General features: G+C 37.3%; 1 protein-coding gene across 4 annotated transcripts in view; it reads left to right on the top strand.

Moving 5' to 3' along the window:
* LOC145237247 (diacylglycerol kinase zeta-like) overlaps window positions 1-19,069 on the top strand; it is a 35,309-nt gene that overhangs the window by 3,286 nt on the left and 12,954 nt on the right. For 3 of the 4 annotated variants that reach the window (XM_080100044.1, XM_080100046.1, XM_080100047.1), the window contains 8 exons: window positions 536-626; window positions 14,608-14,722; window positions 15,226-15,309; window positions 15,768-15,842; window positions 15,995-16,051; window positions 16,570-16,638; window positions 16,941-16,979; window positions 17,468-17,605. In XM_080100044.1, the coding sequence (XP_079956170.1) occupies window positions 536-626; window positions 14,608-14,722; window positions 15,226-15,309; window positions 15,768-15,842; window positions 15,995-16,051; window positions 16,570-16,638; window positions 16,941-16,979; window positions 17,468-17,605 (668 nt within the window). Of the gene's footprint in view, window positions 1-535; window positions 627-12,497; window positions 13,017-14,607; window positions 14,723-15,225; window positions 15,310-15,767; window positions 15,843-15,994; window positions 16,052-16,569; window positions 16,639-16,940; window positions 16,980-17,467; window positions 17,606-19,069 lie in introns of those variants that run through there. The other variant, XM_080100043.1, reaches the window with a different exon arrangement.

The following is a 19,069-nucleotide window of genomic DNA, read 5'->3' as shown; positions in this document are numbered from 1 at the left end:
CTGTGTATAGCTTGGGTACATTCTACAAATGTTTTATGTGGAAATTAATACTGTTGAGTTTAATGTAGGTTATGAAATATACAGAAATGTGTTAAGGTTAGAAATTTGTAAATATAAGATAGATTACAAAGGTTACTAGTTACTTTTATGTAAAAACAAACCACAATGCAGACAAAACATTTCATCTGCTTTAAGAGTAGATCAATGTTTTTTGAGTTCTGCCACCAGATGTAAATAGGATTTGTTATTTTGTTAAAAAGTTTAAATAATGTTTTTCGTTTAATTTAAAGCACCAGTGTATGGCCTATTTGTACAATGTGTTGAAACCAAACACTTTACATCATGTACGGCTTTGCTTATAACTGAACACGGTGTGTTACCGTTCTAAACCATTTGTTTCGGTTGTCTGTGTTTGCGCTTGAAGGTTTCCCATGTAAAGTAACAGATGGCGTGCATTGATTTTGTAGGTGCCATAAGACTCCCTGCATCAGGCAGCTTAATCGATGCATTACCTTAAATCTGCTGTGTTATGTAGTTAATACCGACGACGTCCGATTGCCAGCGGAATATCCAACGAGCGATCATTTAACCGAGCGGAGAACCTCAGCACACCGCGTGTCTTACAGGTAAGCTTGGTTTTACACCTCAACGCATTTCACATATTTTCTTCCTAAACCTTGTTTCGAGGGTATGTGATGTCTGCCGTGGATTTAGTTGCTGTACTTAAGCGGTTGTTTAGGGTCAAACTTTCACGTAATATCTACAGACACAATTGTTCCCTCGTTACAATGGGAAATCTGTCCAGCGGTCACAAAACATATCATTGCCGTTTCCCTTACATGCAACCACAGAAAATTGCTTTCAACTCTCTTATTTAGCCACCAAAACAAAATCCGTGAAATTCCGGTTTTGTGTTTTCCGTTGGTTTGCTTTAGTTGTCATGGCAACGAATGTAAATCAGATAATGGTAAATATCAACGCTTGCCAAAGTCATAACAGAGTGAACATAATGTAGCAACACATGGAATTCATAGTTTTATGTCCATTGTGTGCTCACAATACACTAAATTTCCCCTGTGACGTACTTTCATTTGAAGAGGAAGCGAGACAATGTGACGTCACATCGACCGATATTTTAGGACGAAAACAGTTGTGACATCATAATGCACTATAGAGATGAAAGTGGGCCGCTATAAAGTGACGTAAATGACAGTTTTTGTTCTCAATGTTTTCATCAATTATTCAGCTTTTAGCCACCAACTCTTATATTCCGTGTTTCGTTGCAGAGTTGTGAAACTATATTGAATCTAACAAAATGTTTCACTTTATCACTTAAAGCTGGTTTGCGAGCAAGCTTAAAACTTTCAGTCGTGAAAATATTGGGGTCTAAACCGGTCGTGTTTATACCAGGGTTTTGGGCAAACTGTTTGTGGATAAAGAAATTTGATTTTTTCCCCCAATGACTAAAATATGTGACACGGCTGACTGCGCAAAACTCGCTTTTTTGATCGTTTATAAGTTACATCAAAATTATCAAAGATTTTGTTACAACTCCTGATAAAACCATGCTTTTCTTAAATCGTCAAGGTCTGATATAGTTTGACCTCTAATTGTGGTAACACGTGCGCTTGCATACGTAGTTGTGTGACGTCATCCTGTCAATCAACCAAATTTTGTGGGAAATCCACCAGAAATAGCTTTAAGTTTCCCGGATGTAGTCCTGACCTACATTTAAGCTCGGTCATTCTGTTGAGCAGCTGAATAGACCTGCTAACTGGACGCTTTGATGTTAGGGGGAATCTATTCATGATTTCTGCTACTTTGGTTGGTTTTCTGATGCAAACCTCAATCTCGTGCAAAGTTGTCTGGTTTATGCAAAGTTTCGTAGAATTTATTCGACCATTCGCTTGTCGAGTTTGTGACAATGTTTAAATTGTATTCGTCATTAGTCAAGTTTGACCGAAAGATAAGTTTGTATTGGTCGGATAAGTCAATGCATAACTGTCAATGGCCCCAAATCGATCGTTAATATCAAGTTGTCTTCTTGTTGATTTGTGTCACACAATGCATTGTCAGAAATCATCAGGGAAAAAAAAATTGGATTTGTTTGTAAAAAAGGATTTTATGAGTTAAACTGGTGTGGGAGAAAGTTTGACGGCAGATTTACGAAGCATCGTCAACCTCCTCTATAAAGACAACAGGAATGGCTTGAAGTTTTGGTTTCACTCCTCACCGGGTTTCTGCCATCTGCGGTTACTTCATGCCCCTGCTGTAAACTTTTATCGCCTCCTTGTCACAAGCCCATCCGCATACATCGTGAATTTTATGTTCCTGAGTAAACCTTACAAGCCCGCGTCACTGGTTGAGTCCACTTTGTGTTTGTACAGTGACGTAAATCAGGTGATGTAAACTCTTCACAACAACCGAGTAAAAGTCGTTCTCTGTATTTTTAGATCAAAGTAAATTGTGCCAACGCCAAACCTACCGCGTGTTTCACCAATACAGCGATTCATTTGTTCGAAACTACTGAAATAGAACTCTATGAGTCGATTGTTGTTGCGCGCTTTTCCACCATTCATATGTCGTTTGGCCATTGTTGAAAGATTGTGACGTCATAGAGCCCTCTGTTTGTCACGATCAGATTTACAAGCCGAAAAAGCGTCCCCTGTCACTTTGTATGAATGCGGGAATGAAAAGGAAATCTAATTACGGACGTCGAGTCTGGTATATTGGAGCCGAGCTTCTTGGATTGCCGTCTTCAAAGACGCGGTTCTAAATTTATTGTCAAAACAGAAAAGAAACTGAATTAGAATCGAATATTTTGGATTATTAGTGCACGCCACGTTCGTGCTATGCCCTGTTGTTGAAATACGATATCTACCTTTTGCACTGCGAGTTGGTTTCATCCGCGTATAAAGTCTGGGTGACCTGAATACTGTAGACCAGTGTTTCTTAACCTGGGGGTTGCGACCCCCAAAGGGGTGGACAAGCACTTTTTAGTGGTCGCGAACTCGCGAAGACTTGACCCAACTCAGGATGATTTTATACCAACTTTTCCCCCTGACATCTTGTTAGCATAGTAACTCACACAACAGCTTGATTGCGACAGCATTTGCAATTGTACACTTCTATGATTGCGTTTTTGGCTTTTGTTGGTGAAAAATGATGAAATATTGAAAGGATTTATGGTGACATGATGAACACATTTCTGGAAGTAAAACGTCTTAAATGTGTTTGTAAAGGGGTCCCGTTGTGTTAGAAAACCTTAAACGGGGGTCGCAAAGCAATGAAGAATCACAGATGAAGACAATACAATAAGAAAACTTTGCCAACATGAAACCAGACCAATGTTAGAAATTCATTTGGGAGATTTGAAACTTTTCCATCATGCTTTGCAAATCAATACATTACCAGTAATGAGTTGTTGGGCGAGTTTGTTTGATTAACAAACCCACTAATGAGTCGACTTTGAACTTGGCTGGTCTAGATCAATGCGCACCATTCACCAATCACTTGCAGAACGTTTGGAGCAAAAATAATGTGATACTTGAATATGTATTTGTACACCACGTTGACATTGTACGTTTTCAACGAAGTTTTTATTACCGATGTTTGGAGGATATTGTGCTTGTTCTTATTATTCTAAGGTTGCCACCATTTTTGTCATTTTAATTACTTGACCGGTTTAAAAGCCCAAATATTCTTCTTAGCAAATTATTGCTACAAAACTGTGACAAACACAAACATCGGGACAAACACAAACAAGCGTGAGTACATAGTATTGCAGAAACCAAATTGTCCAAATCGGGTAAATTATATTTCATCTTTCTCTGTTGGAATACACTGTTCTGATGAATATTAATTCGTCCACAAATGAATACTTTAGCAATCGTGTACTTGATCTGCTGTCGCACATGTGAATCTCACAACATCTACATGGAGATGATTTATAGCTTGTTTGACAGTTGGTTCGCAATTCTGTCACCAGCCAAAGGCTTTCTGTATGTTGACTTTAAGTAGTTTAAGCAAATTTAAGCTTAACTCCCAGATGCTAAATTACAACACTGAATTTTTGAAAAGTTATACACTGTTAAAGTTATTGTCATCACAACATGCTTTTCATCAGAAAAAATGTTTTCTTATGTTCGTTTGCGAATTGGAAATTTTATGTCTAGATTACAAGTGCGCCAAGTTGCAAATGACTTTGTTAAGTCAATAAAATAGTTTTACGCCCTAAAACGCGCGAATAAGTTTTTAAATGTTTTGTGTGAAATATAGCATTTATTACTCGCTAAAATGCGAAGTGTTTTTGACATTAAACGACATTTTCAGTTATGGCATCAAGGGACTTTTCATTTCAACTGACGATGATCTTTTGCGCCTTTAGCGTTTGTACATATTCATTTATATGCGGCGCTAGTGGGCAGCAGTAAGCACATATTTTGTGGCTTGTTGCTAGTTAATTTTTTCGCCCCGTGTTGAAAGTAGGTCGATATTAGAGTGTTATATTTACAGACAGCTGATCGATAAACTGCTCAGCATCAATAATACCCTGTGTGACGACTTTTTTTCAGCTATTGTTGCTCACAATGAGATGAGTTTAGGCGTTTTCTAAGTGTAGCTGGAAATTAATAGGACGCCGTATCTTTTGTTAATCACGCTGGTGTTTCAAAGTAAATCAGAAGCAGATTAAGATTGTGTTTTGCAAGGGTGGCAGGTTTTAAGTAAGGGTGAAGCAGAAGCTGCTAGATTTCCTGTGTTTTTAGAATTTCCCCAATTATGTTTGATATTTTTTTTTGCATTATCATATTACACATTTCACGCTTAAACCGGGCTTTTTAACACGACTTTGGTCAGACGAACGTAAAATTATCTTAAAACCTACATACAATGTAAAAATGCAGTTTCTTGAGTAGAAAGGCTGATAGAGTTGTTTGTGCAACAAAATTTCCAACCGAACTGTCAGTGGCTCGCAGCACAGGAAACGAAAAATTGAAATGAAACCATTGTTGTCATCACAATTAAACTCGTACATACGTTGTATACGTTTCCGGTTTTGCAAAATTGTTATAATTGCGAGTTATCAAAAGTTACTCTCTAGTTACGAGTTGAAATGTTTACCAAAACAGAATTACGTCGTTTGTTAGTGAAAAAATGCGGATGTTTTATTATCAATTGAGTAATGATTATGATTCGTATACATTGATTTGTCCAATGATTTTATCTTCGGTTGGTTTCACCGTTATCTACTCGTACATATTCTTCCTTATTCTTTGCCATTTGGAAAGTCCAAAACATGTCATAGATTTAATTGGTTTACAGAAATATTTGTGCATAAAAGCTTCGTTTATTCCAAGTACCCTTTCGACCATCTTTAAGTTAACTGTGTCCACTATTTAGTGTTTTTTCTTGGAACAACCTAAACACCCCAAAAAGGCGGCAACATTTTATCGCTATTTGTGTTGCACGATGTGACCTTTAAATTGTTTTAAAACACGTTAGCACTTTTTGTTGAAAAGTAATTCGCCCTTTAAGTGAAAGCATTTTAAAACGCCACACTGGAATGTTCAGCGACAAGGTGGTATGTTGTTTACGTTGCATGGAAATGCCGTGCAACCTTCTGACACAATAATCTCGTTAACTCATGTAGGATGTCCCAGTCACGGTTTGACATTTAAGTTTGTTGTTTCGACATTTCGAAACAATTGCGGGCAATTTTTCGTGCCGCGACTCACTTCGTATTAATGTCAGCCATATTTTTCGACGAACACGACTTTAAACGCAACAATTTTGCTCTTTGGGTGGATTATCGAAAATCGTTTGGCACAGACAAAAGATAAAACGCATCTGTTAGCCAGGAAGATATTCGTTAGCCAGGAAGATGTAAGAATTGCATTACTGCAATCTACATAACATTGCTGTTGTCGTGACCAGGACAAATGCGTTTTTATCACAAGTACTGCAAGTACGATAGCAAGGCGCATTGAGGTGTTCATAACATACAGATTAGCTGACAAACATATCACACAACAATTTAACTTGTGATCGTAGTAGAAAATGTTATGTTGGCAGTTTGAACAGTGTTTTGTACAAAAAATGTAGAAACAGGAAAAAGGCTAACAATTGATAATTGCCAAAGTATTGTCTGAACACGTTAATGAACATTTGGTTAAAATTTGCAATTACTCTTTTATGTTGTACACATAAGATAAGATGAACAAATGTTTAAAGTTTAAAAAGTGGTCTTTAGTATGCAACACATTTGAAAGAAATCATCTATTTGTGATGACATAGAGATGCAAAATAGTAAAATATTACCCGTGTCACAAATAAGCATTAGAAACTGAACTCTTTAGACAATGTTTCAGTTTTAATTTACAAAAAGCTTAAAACTGTTGTGATGTAAATGTTTTTTTTAATTACTAGTTTTAAATACTGAATAGTTTCTAAGTAATGCGTGTTACTAAGTGGGGCGTGTTGGTTTTGCTATCATTTTTGACTATTTCAAACGTTTAAAAACGCTTTCATTCGAATGGTGTGGGTTTGCAGCATAAATGTAGAAAACAATCGATTAAAATGTGAAACGTGAAGAGCTGAACAGGCTTGAGTGGCTGAACACGAACACATTTTAGCTTGATGCCTGTTTCCTTCAGCCGGTCTAACATGGAAATACGATCCGCATGCCCAATAGTGTATCAAAATTGAACAATAGTTATGCTAAACAATTACCACCGCTCGAACGTTTGACGTGAGCCGCTCGGCCTCAAACTGCCTTAATAGAAACAACAATTCTTATCTCATTTTAAAATGTAGTTTCAACGCATTTAAATGTATGTCAAAAGTTTTGGAATTTATAACATTTTAAATCTACATTCAGACGAGCTAATAATATAATAAAAGTAAACAGCTCACTGTCCAGGCCATATTGCCTTGATATTATCAGCTATAGTAAACAAGACACTCTCAAAGAACCAATTTAAACAGACAAAACGTTTATCTCCGTTCTACCTGTGTGAGCGCACAGTACTGTCTATGACGTCACAAGACAAGTGCAGGCGATGCTTGGGGTTGATAAGGAAGTGGTTAGGCTGCTTGAAACACGCTGTCGGTCGCGTAGTTTGTTGTGGTTTTATGTAGAAGGCTGTCTTGGTGTAAAGTCTTGATCACGTAGACCAGTGGTTCTCAAACTGTGCGTCGCTTCAATTTTCCAAGGGAGTCGCAGAATAGTTCTGTTTCGTGGCTTTTTGTTGTTGTAACAGTAAAAACATCTTCAATAATAAGTTTCCTCATTAACTTTTATTTGCTGGTGCGTCGCAAGCCCAGAAAAACTTGTCCATGGGAGTCGCAACAAAAAAAGTTTGAGAACCACTGACGTAGACCAATTCAGCTGAGGAGTTGATTTATTGAAGATTTATTGAATTTTCTAGTGTGTGTGAAGCTGTGGTTACAGTTAGAATAACAATGACGCTTTTGAATGGATGTAGGGAATCTTACTTTAATGCTATGTTTCTCGAATTGCTGTAGGGAGACTACAAAATGTTCAGCATCTAGTCAAGTGTTTTTGAATGGTTAAAAAGCAGATTTGCAACATACGTCCAACAATTTCGTTTGAACAGTTTTTCGTTTCAAGGAAATTCGCACAAAGCCTGGATAAAAATTTCAAGATAAATGGCATCTGCTTTCCAGCCATTGTTTGTTACTGTTTTGTTTAAATCAGTTTCGGTCGCTAAAAATAATCGTGCAGCTCTTGTGCATCGCTGCAACAGCACGTAATTGTTAACTTGCAGGAAATTAAATGCCGTATGGGTTTAACTTAAAACTGTAAAATAAGCAGACCAGCCTTTCAAACCGTTTGACGTCATTTCTAACCTTCCAGGCAATTCTTATTAAAATCCCATTTTTCTGCCCAATACGCAAAACCTCAATAGCTCGTTGATTGAGCTGCAAACCCGTCAAAAACCTCTTATTCCATGGCGCTTCCTCCTGCCACTGAGATTGAGCTGTCAGGGTAGTTTGTGACGTCATAGAGTGATCTGTGTTGATGTTTTGTGATGAGGGTGATGCGTAACACAGGTAGCTGTCATTGCACAGTGTTCATGTTGTTAGTAAAGATCGTAGACACCAGCTTAGTTTTTGCAGCCCTGGTAGTGGAGGAACACAAATAGATTACTGAAAGTTTTTCGTGTTAACGCGCCCACCCAACGAAATAAACGTTGCTTTGTTATTAAGCATATACATCAATTCCGCAATCACTTAAACTAAAGCAAAAATATTCACCAAATTAGCAGAAGGATGATTTATTAAGGTCAGACTTACGTAAAATGTGACTTGTTTTACGAGTTGTAAAATATCATATTTTTTGCAAACTCGGCGCAAAATGGTAGTAACATGTTCGGCAAGGAGTAGTGATTTACGTAATATGTAGATTTCATGTTTGACCCCTGACCTCTGAGTCACGTCACCAACTACTTGGTATTCAAGCTACTTATGTTTTGCGCAAACACGTACTGGTGGAACTGCTGCTATTTCACTACGCTGTCATGAGTCCTATACATCGTCTGTGTTTGTGTTGTGCACTGTAGGGGCTCCAACCTGTGTCAAGTAGTCAGTGCTGGAAGTCTTATATGTGCAGAATGCTGGTTCCGAACTAGCTTGGAGCAGTCAACCATGTAAACTGAAGTTTTGAGCAAAATTTTGCAAATTCTGATGCTGTAAAGTAGTAAAGTGTCGTTAGCAAATCGTCCAGCAAAAATCTACATCCAAAATTTATAGTTTGGATTTTAGTGTAGTTCAGAAAGGTTGAAGAAGTTGGAAACCACTTCTACACTCTTTAGCATGCTCGGTTGCACAAGAATGGCTTGATACCTCTTTGTGATAAATCTGCGCTTGATTTTAAAACTTTTTATTTAGTTCTGTGATATTTTACCTTCCAGCCAGTTTATGATTAGATGCTGACTTGTTAGTTCCAGTGCCTTGGTGCCTATGAACGTGTGTACGTGTACAATAGCGGTTTCCCAGTTACTAAACCACCAATTTGTAACCGAAATGGTAATAGCTGGGATTAAATAGGAAAATCCGGGCGGTTGAACCTCTAATCGGGAAAATGCAACGACCACCTTTAAGTGAACGAAAGTATTTGAGGCAATGTTAGCACAAAGAATGTTGAGATCACGTATAGCTGTTAACAACAGTGTTTTGCAACCTTACTAAATTTCGGCACGTTGATAAATCACTTTTCTGTTTAATGACAATTAAGTATGAATCATTTGCCAGTGAAAACGCATGCAAATATTTGAAAACATTTGAAAACAACTATCACGCGATCACTGAGGCCAATTTTGGTGTTGAACTAGATAACCCATTGTGAAATAACTTCACGAGTCTGCACAACCTTTATATTATAAGTGAGGAGCAGTGGCATTGTGGGAAAGGTCAAGCTTCAAGTTTGTGCATATTTCATCGCTTACATAACTCGTTTACTTCAACTTTGCCTGCGGGCCATCATCATAATTTCGCTTCTAGCAGCAATGTTCTGTGGTGGCGAAACTTGCTGATGATGTTTGGGTTCCTGGTTTAGTGGTTGTCACACCGCGGTAATGTCATCCGATAGCAGTTAACATGGGTCGTGATGTTATTAGTTTAGTCGCTTGTTTCACATCAGTACAGCCTTTAACCGCTGTTGCAGTTTGAGCTTGTCTGGTATTTTGTAAATGTCACCCATTTGAGCGGAGAAAACACAAACAGTTTTCATTGCAAGCTGCGCAGTAGTCGAACCGTGAAAACAACCCGGTTTGCAGGAAAGCAAGTTGTTTTTTGCTCGGTTGTCTGTTTGTGTTGTGACAAGCATACTTTATGACATCATAGATCAAATTTTCAAGTTAGTTTTCCGGTTTTCAATGCATGATTACTGAAGCGTGTATCTTACGTCAGATGCGGGATTATTACAAAGCTTGTTTACAACTGAGCGCTAACCTCGGGTGGAAATGTCCAAATATAAATGCAGCCGAACTTTTTAAACAGGTCTATGAAAATGTTATTAGTTTGAAAAAAAGCGCTTTTGCACTCAGACAACAGAAATTTTGGCACATTTTCAACAGAATGAATTGAGTATATTCAAGGTCTCTGACAGTTATTGAAATTATACAAACGGTTGCAGTGTGCTTTCTGCATAGATTAATATTTTCCGTTAATATTCAATAGTCACTAAAAAGCTTTTTATATTCCGCTGTAGAAAAAATAAACATTCTTCAAAGTCCGATTTTATTTGTCGACGCTACAAAGCTCATTTACGGCGTTTCTTGTGACATCATAAAGCGTTCTGTTGACACGTGGTCTGTTCGCTACATAATTGATGGGTTAAACGATACCTCAAGCATTGTTGCGTCACAAACCCTTTTGTCCGTGCCCCGTCGACCGGAACCAGTAACGAAACTTTTTCACATCAGGGCTTATTTATTTGCCAGTAAATTGCGTTTCAATCAGCTTCAGGTCGAATCGGTTCAACACATCACCGCGTGTTGTAAGAACACGTGTATGATAAGCATTGATTTGACATGTGTACATAATATGCATTATTTCAATATATTTTGAGCTTTGATGAATTTAATCATCAGGAAAGATATGAAATGCAATTTGTAGTGAGGCAGGTATTTAACAAAACAACTTGTGATAAGGTTAGCACGTTAGCAGGTATTTGCAGTAAAGCAGATAAATGTGTGGAATAAATATCATAGGATGTGGTTTTTAGAAGCGATTAGGTGCAAGAAAGTTTGTGCGTTTCGCGAGGATCGGATGCAAAGATGAAACATTTTTTGACGTTTCGTGTTTTTATTTTAAACCATTTCCTTACTTGAATATTTGTATCGCCAGTTCGGGACACAATCGTATTGATCATGCCGACACTTCAATAAATTTGGGCGAAAATATCGGGTCGGGTAGAAACCCGCTCAATAAATCAATCGACAATGCTTCTACTTTTTAATCCCATTAGACCGAAAATTAATTACAAGTAAAATATAATCAGGTTTCGATATTTCAACAAGTCGTCGATTCAATACGTGTTGAAGTAACAAGTCGTTCGGTTGTTCGCAAGTAAAATATGTGGACAATATTTTTGGAAGTCTTTGCAGGGTTTGGTAGTTTTGAGTGCAGCGGAAATTTTCATGTAGTGCATAATATCACGTTGTTGAGTCATAAATGCGATACTATTACATCACAGATGTGTTTGTTTGTTAACATTTTCAAGAATATATGTTCCCTGACATAAAAATCATGCAGCTCAATAAAAATTGATTCGCATAAAGATCACATGTGTGAAAACTAAAAATTTGCTGGAAATAGTGTTATATGTTGTTGATGTGTATCAAGTAATGATGCTTATCAGCATATTCTGTTAAGTGAATACTAAATCGAATCCAGCGTTCGTGTGATTACAAATATCTGCTTAATAACTCGATGAATTGATATCAAACCCCATTCACGTTATAAGCAGTGTGACATTTTCGAATTTCGGAGAAGAACTTTATGCAAATATGTTCCGAGAAAAGTTTACACGTCCTGTGTTAAATCGATTTAAAGTCGCCATTTCTTTTTTTGATGCAATCTTTGTTTTCTGGCACTTGGCCGCTTTGTTGGTGGTATCAGGGAGTTTTTGTGCAAGTTTGGCTTTGTGCCAAATGTGACCAAAATAATTAGTTTAGATTACTTTAGAATTTAGTTCAATTTTTTTATGCAGTGTTTGCAGTAGGAAATGTTTGGTAAAAAAATCTTTCAATCACTTTTTTTTGGATTTTTGAGTTATTTCGTTGTCAGTGTTTCGGTTGTGGCTTATCAATTCCAGTTATCTTGCCTCAATTCAACATCAGATAACGTCCGTCAATGTTTGATACTTTCCCACAATCAAATGATAATGGAAGTTAGATGGAAATGTTTTGTTAAAAATAGACAGAATCTTTTTGTTCGTCTGAAATAAACCCGGGTTACGTTTTTACTTCCTTTAATTCTAAATTGGACAGCCTGGCATTTTACATTTGATGAGCAAACCGCCAACCACCCGAGTGTGGATTTTTGTGTGAACGTTACTCTCATACTGATTGGTGACCCCATGGATCGTTGTGAATATTTACAGCCGAGTAAATTTGTGGCACGCAATCTAAACTGCGTTTGCACTTTGCCGTAGTTTCTGCCGCACTGCACATGCATTCACACAGTTACGAGAAGCATCGTGCGTTTAAACTGACTTTTTTTGGAATTTTGAGAATAGACATCAGCATTTTGTGGTAAAAACCGTTTGCAAAACAAGGAGACCGCAAGATTTTTATATCTCCAGGAATCTTTATAGTTGTTGGAAGCAAAAAACAGACTTTATTTAAAAGATAAAGGTCTTCAAGACCTTGTTTTGAATATATTGCGTGCAGACAGTTGTAGAAACTTTGTTTATATGGCAGGATAAACCTATTTAAATGCTTTTATTTGCAACTGGTAACACTATATATTTTTGCAAACCACCCTAGCAACCTTTTAGTCGTAACACTGCTGCTCACTGGAGCGTATCGTGCCTGCTGAAGCATGTCGTCACCAGCTCCGCCTCTCACTCGAAAACGAAGTTCTCGCGAACTTATAATTCCATCTGCTTACCAAAAACGACTCAACATACGAAGACGAAGCTCTGTGACGCAACGAGTGACGTCACTGCCCGGTGACGTCACTGTGACGTATCAGAGGAGCCGAAGCAATCCTGTGATTTCTGACAAGTCTCCGCAAAGTCGTTTGGAGCGACGTCGCAGCGCAGTGACGTTTCCTTCCACCTACAGATCCCTGAACGCTCCAACCAAAAACCCAGGGTGCAATACGTCATCAGTGACGTCAGCAACCGATATTTGTTGCTACGTGCCACGTGGTGTGATGCAGCACGGCAGGCAGAAGAACGATTGGTCCACTCTGGTGGAATGTTTGACGCACAAGAAGGCCGGCAACAAAATAAGCCCACTCGAAATTCGGATAAGAAAGAGTTTGGAGTAGGTGCCTATCACGTCACAATCATATAGTTCCGCTCTAGGGCTTAGATTTCTATACATTGCTTAATAATCATGTTTCCTGCATATGTAAGATTGAAATATCGATTGTTAAATCCGATTCGGCCGTTGATTGTTGCCAAATCCATTGATTATTGTTACGTCATAAGGAGTTCCTGTGTTGGGCGGAACCTGGTGTTGTGTTGGAAGATAATAATGTGACGCGACATTCTCCACTGTTCGGTCACAATGAGTAGTCAAGCGAATCGTGTGCTGGTGACAACTGCCGCCCTTTCATTGTTACCAGCGATTATTTGGGGTTAAATCGGGAGCAAATCGTTGTAGTGTTGTGGAAAGTTGTCAGTTCGTGTAAGGTTTGTCGCAGTTAGTTAGCGAACGACGCCAGTATGTTCCACAGGTAAGTTTAATTTGCATTTCGTGGCCCTAACATGGCTTCACAAGTCAGTTTTTGATTCTTGAGAGCTTTGTTTGACATTTCGTCGTCAATTTATTGATCGCGGTTGTGACGTAACAGATAGGTTTCGCGTCATCAGTTAATTGTGTTTTGCCTCAAAATGTTTCTTACATAATGTTGGTGTAGCAGCCGTGTTAGTTCGCAAACACAGGTTTTGGCAACATACCAATTTGTATTTTGATATATTGTGTGTTTAAAATGATAAATTACCAATATGGCATTGTGTTAAGAGCAAAATCGCACCTAAATGGCCGAAATTCCACTCAAAACAATCAAGTGATCTTTGCCTATTGTTGCAACAAAGTTTAACCAACAATGAGCATTGTTACGTCATAAGATCCTCGCTATTTGTAGGTTTTTAAATCACCTCAAGTTGGTTGGTTGTGGCATTTGGTCGTTTTATATTCCTTATGTGTGTGTGTGTGTACGTGTGTTCTTATCTATGTGTGTATGTATGTGTGTGTGTGTGTGTGTGTGTGTGTGTGTGTGTGTGTGTGTGAATATATGTGTGTAGGCGGTAACAAGGAAACGGATTGTTTATGGCTGATACACAGTCTTACCGTTGCACTCCTGTGCGATTGCTTTGTCTCGATGTGCAACCTCCAACATTTACTGACTTCACTGACACAAGATATAACCCTAATATCGAACAGTGTCACTTATAATTAACTTACTGGGTGGATCAACTAAACAAACACTAATAAATTGATTACCACTTTAAATGTGCAGTCTTATACTTGCTGCCATATATACCTGTGTGTATTTTTGGTCGCAGAAAATTGATGTACAATTATAGCCTAGTTTAACATAATGACTTTGCACATTACCATGATGTGTTAAGTATAGCATTTATCCCGGATATTTATACTATGCTATAACATTTTTTGTTCTGACATGATAAAAATACATCGACCATATGTTAATAGCATCCATTCAGCAAAAAACTAATGTAGTATCATAAAAAACTAAATCACTTTGTTATTTAAATCTTGCTTCGAAACTGTTGTCAATATCAGTGAAATAATTTTCAACCACGAATTTGTTAAATATGCAAACCTGGTGTTCGAAACGTTTGTTCACAATTTTGCAAAAAATCTTATTTTTGTATTTTTTCAACAGGAAAGCTATCCAGAAAGCTGGTTACAACATGAACGAGCTGGTTTCAGCCACAACTGCCAGTTTTTCTCCAGTAGCTCAGCGCAGAATGATTCCCAACACAGAAGTGGATTGGACGGTGAGGAAATTTTATGAGATGAAACCTTATTTAACATTTTGGGGGTTTCTTAACTGGAAACTTCTTTAAGAACAAACAGCAGCTATTAAGTTGCACACTGCAACATGCTGTGTATAGGGCAATTGTGTCAATTTGCGGTACGAGTTAGTTTCATTAACAATCAAATTAAAATTTAACATGCAAAATCCTTATTCATACCTGTCGGTCAAAAGGGTATAGTCACATTGAATGTGTTCTAAATAGGTGCATTGATAAAATAGGGTGAAGATTTCTAATTTAACAACAAGAAAATAACATTAAAAAAAGGTTGCACGTTGTTTGCAACAATTAAATATTCTTTGTACTTTTTTCCTCAACTAAACATTTTTTTCAGCGAGAATTTTCCAACAGGCCATTAGCATAATCTCCGTCGAATCTCTAGTCCAGCCTAAAGCTGTAGCTTTGTGACAGCCAATGTTTTTTTGGTTGTTTATTTAAATATTTTAACTATGATTTCTGTGTAGGAAAGTGCTTTAAGCGACGACCACCTCTGGGCACCGAGCAATGCTTCAGGTGATCTTTGTTACGTCGGAGAACAGAATTGTGTGGTGAGTATGACGTCACAATTGCCGAAGTGACGTAGCAATGAATAATTTATTGCGTGTTGAAAAAGAATTCGTGTAATTGGGGTAAAGGTATTTAACCTGGCAAATTGGGTGAAATCGTGAAACAAGAATCGATCGAAATTTCAAGTGTAACCTTTCGCAAATCGATAGTTAAGTTGATTTAAACGTGTCTTGTGATTTATTACGTTTCATGCCTTTTAAAAAATGTTCCAAATTACTCCAGTGAGGTAACGACGTCAATGCGATATGAATATTTAATAAAAACTATTGGGTCATTAAACACAAAATCAACTAAAAAAAACTGGATCCTTTTAAAAACGTTATCAGTCAATTTCACAGGGATTTTCGAATATTCAAATTGTTGGTTACTGTGATATTTTCTACACACATATTGTTTTCTTACGTTTTCGTGTTGTTTTTAATTTCTTGTTTGTTTATAGAAATCTGGAGGTCGTAAGAAATGTTCAGCTTGTCATATTGTGGTCCACGATGCCTGTTACGCTCAACTCGTCAGGGTGAGAAGTTAAAAACTGAAACATTATGAAACACAGGCATTAAAAACAATGAATACTTTGCCACAAATTGCTGTTTTGCCAGAAAAAAATCTTTATTTAATTTTGAAGCGCACGTATATTTTCCACGAGTTTAAATGTTGGAATTGTTTCAGATCGGATTTCGATGCAAGACGACATTCCGCGAGGCTACCACTAGGAGCATGCGAGAGGCGGGTGGATTTAAATTAGATTTCAATATCAAGATGATTTATGTGGCAGCCGAATTGTGTTTATTTTTCAATCAATATAATATTTCAAGTCTATAATTGCCCCAGCATCGCCTTGGTGACGTAATAATGACGCTTCTGGTCAAACAATGGATTGAATCGATTTTATGTCGACCACGAAAACGCGTGAATCGATTTTTATGAAATGTCTTTTTATGCGCCGACGACGTTTTCTCTACAAAGCAAACGTCATTCCCCAACATATAGATCGTCTCCAAGCGTTCTTAAATGTCGCTGTTCGACTATTTTTAACATCTGCCAGAAGAAAAAATGACAAAACTGTTTTTAAGGCGTGGTTAGGTTTATCCCTTTTGACGTCATAATAAGGTGTGTTACGTAAACAAACACGTTGTGGAATTATAAAAAAAGTAAAAACATTCAGAAAAAAAATGCAGCGCATTGCAAATCCGGGATTTCTTTTTCATGCTGCTTGGTTCATTTGTGAAATATTTTATTTTTAGACTTTAGTTGTTCATCATCATTGGGTTCATCGGAGAAAGCAAGAAGGAAAATGCAAACACTGTTCCAAGGTGGGAAAAAATAAGTTTAAAAATAACGATTATGTCAACTTGGCAATATGATTATGTACGAACATATAGAATTTTAATTGGATTATTCTTTTGTTTCTTAGTTCCCTGTTGCCATAAAATGTATCGTGTTTGAAAAACAATGAAACATTTATTATATGCGAGGTTTCACATAAATAAATCTCAATATCGGTCCTAGAATTCGCAAATTATATCTCTTTCGGTTTCAAATATCACCTTTTGTATTGTGTTCAGCTCGTTTGTGACGTCACAAGTGATAATCAATTCCGTTTATTTTGTCACAGTCGTTTGAGAAACGTTTCGGATTTCGTGAACCGACCAAGGTAAGTTGAATATTTTACTCCTGTTTGTTGGAACAAGTCAATAATTCAGAAGTTGGCTTCGTTTCGTGACAGAAAATATCTGCTAGATTTAAAATAAATAAACAAGGGTTTGTTTCAGCCCAGAAGCATAGAAGGTGCCATCCAATATATTGTTGCATGTGTAACAACTTATGCAAGACTTAATTTATTAAAACCGGCCTCTCTCTATTATTTGAGATAAATCGGAATGTTTGGTCAAAAAGACGAACATTTTAGCCGAAACTGACACAGTAATTTTGCTAAAAACTAAGTTTTCGCACTTTAGACATAAAACTAATTCGACATATATCGCGTCTACAATAGTTATGGAACAACTGATCTAAGTATAGTATGGCCTTTAAAATTGAGTTCTCATTATGTTTCAAATCCAACAAAATTTCGGGCCAAAAAAAATTTTTCTCGCCTAATTTTGAAACTGTTGCGAATCGCTTTTGTTTGTTTTTTCCCAGATCGTTGCAATAAGTTGTTCGTGGTGTAAGGAGACCTACCACAATAAAGTCAGTTGTTTCCAAATGCACAAAATCAACGAGCCGTGTTCGCTTGGAAACTTCGCGAAAAGCATCGTCCCTCCGACATGGATTACAAAAGTGGGTGAAAATATTCACATAAAGATGTTAAATGTACATTGAACCAATATCTACCAAAGATAATCTAACGAGAAACAAACAAGCCAATATATTTACATAAAGCATGACGTTTCGACATCAACTTGTGTCATTCTCAAATGAATAAATCTAAAATCAAACAGCGCGTAAAACCAGTAAAAGCAGCAAAAAAGGCAAAAAACACAAGCGCGAAAGGCAGGTTAAAACGTAAAGATAACGGCGATGAAAAGTCACGTGTTAAAACGGTATAATGGGGTCGAATTGTGATCTACATTTAGCTCTGGGGCTGTGTTCCTTAATGTTGAGTGATTCCAAAATCAGCAGGCGAGTGAAATCTTTTGACGATACACTGGCTTGTTTGTTTCTGGTTAGAATCTTTAATACCGTGAAATCTCTACCAAAGATAATCTACATATATATATATGTATATAATATAAAAGCATCATTCCAGTAAATAATAAGTAAGCTGCAGATAGTGCAAAGATATAATCTACTGCTGAATAAATTGTCCTGGCTGTGTTTTGCTATTAAAAAATATTTACTTAATGTGTTCGATGTTGTTTTTATGTCGAAAGCTGACTTAAAAGTTTTTGTCCGTATGGTGTGGCTCGTAAATTTCAAGCCTTGTTCTGCGCCGTTTTGCACAGTGGTGGGGGTTTTGCACACATACGATACCGTTAAGGAAGCCCCAATTTTATTCACCGAACATCTAGAAGAGTTAGGCCAAACTATAAGCCCAATTTTCTATTCAATGATACCGTTTAGTTGTTCAGCGATGAATAGAAACATGTAATTATGGCGATTTTGTCGTAAACAACCTGACATTAAATACCGGAAGCTGAAAGCCGGAAATAAAATTACTAAATAATCGTTGATGGATAACTGAGTATTTTCGTCTCACAAAAATAAGATTCTGATATTGTTTCTGTTTCAAATACAATTTCGTTTGATGCACCGGTTTTTGACGTCATGGTTTCGCTTGGCTGCCGCTGAGCATCTCTTAACCATCGAAGCGAATCGTATTTAGATAAAGGTGACCTTTATGACGTAACACGAGCTGTTGGGATCGGTCACGGTTGGGTGATTGTGATCCCAACGGAATGTATGTGGGTTTTTTTCACCTGTTGACACGAAACAGTGTGAACTTTTGATGCGGGTTTGCAAGAATTCTCACACCGATCTATGCGATAGTGTTTGTTTAAGTTGTTTTGTAAATATTCGAATTAAGTGAAAGTTCCTACACGATTCTGTATAAGGCAATTACGATTTTTGTCTTTGACTTTTTTATGATATTTGGCGGGAATTGCCTCAATATTTGGGAAACCCCCTTTATCAAAAGTCCAACATTTACTAAACGCCATCACGCAATATTAATGTAACGCCCAACCTTCAGCGTTGTGTTTATAGAAATCGAATAGTTCGACGCTGCTCCAGAGCAGACAAGCA

The sequence above is a fragment of the Phallusia mammillata genome, chromosome 7 (genome assembly GCF_965637545.1).
Source record: "Phallusia mammillata chromosome 7, kaPhaMamm4.hap1.1, whole genome shotgun sequence".
NCBI classification, from domain to species: domain Eukaryota; kingdom Metazoa; phylum Chordata; class Ascidiacea; order Phlebobranchia; family Ascidiidae; genus Phallusia; species Phallusia mammillata.
This window is presented reverse-complemented; position numbering and strand designations above follow the sequence as displayed.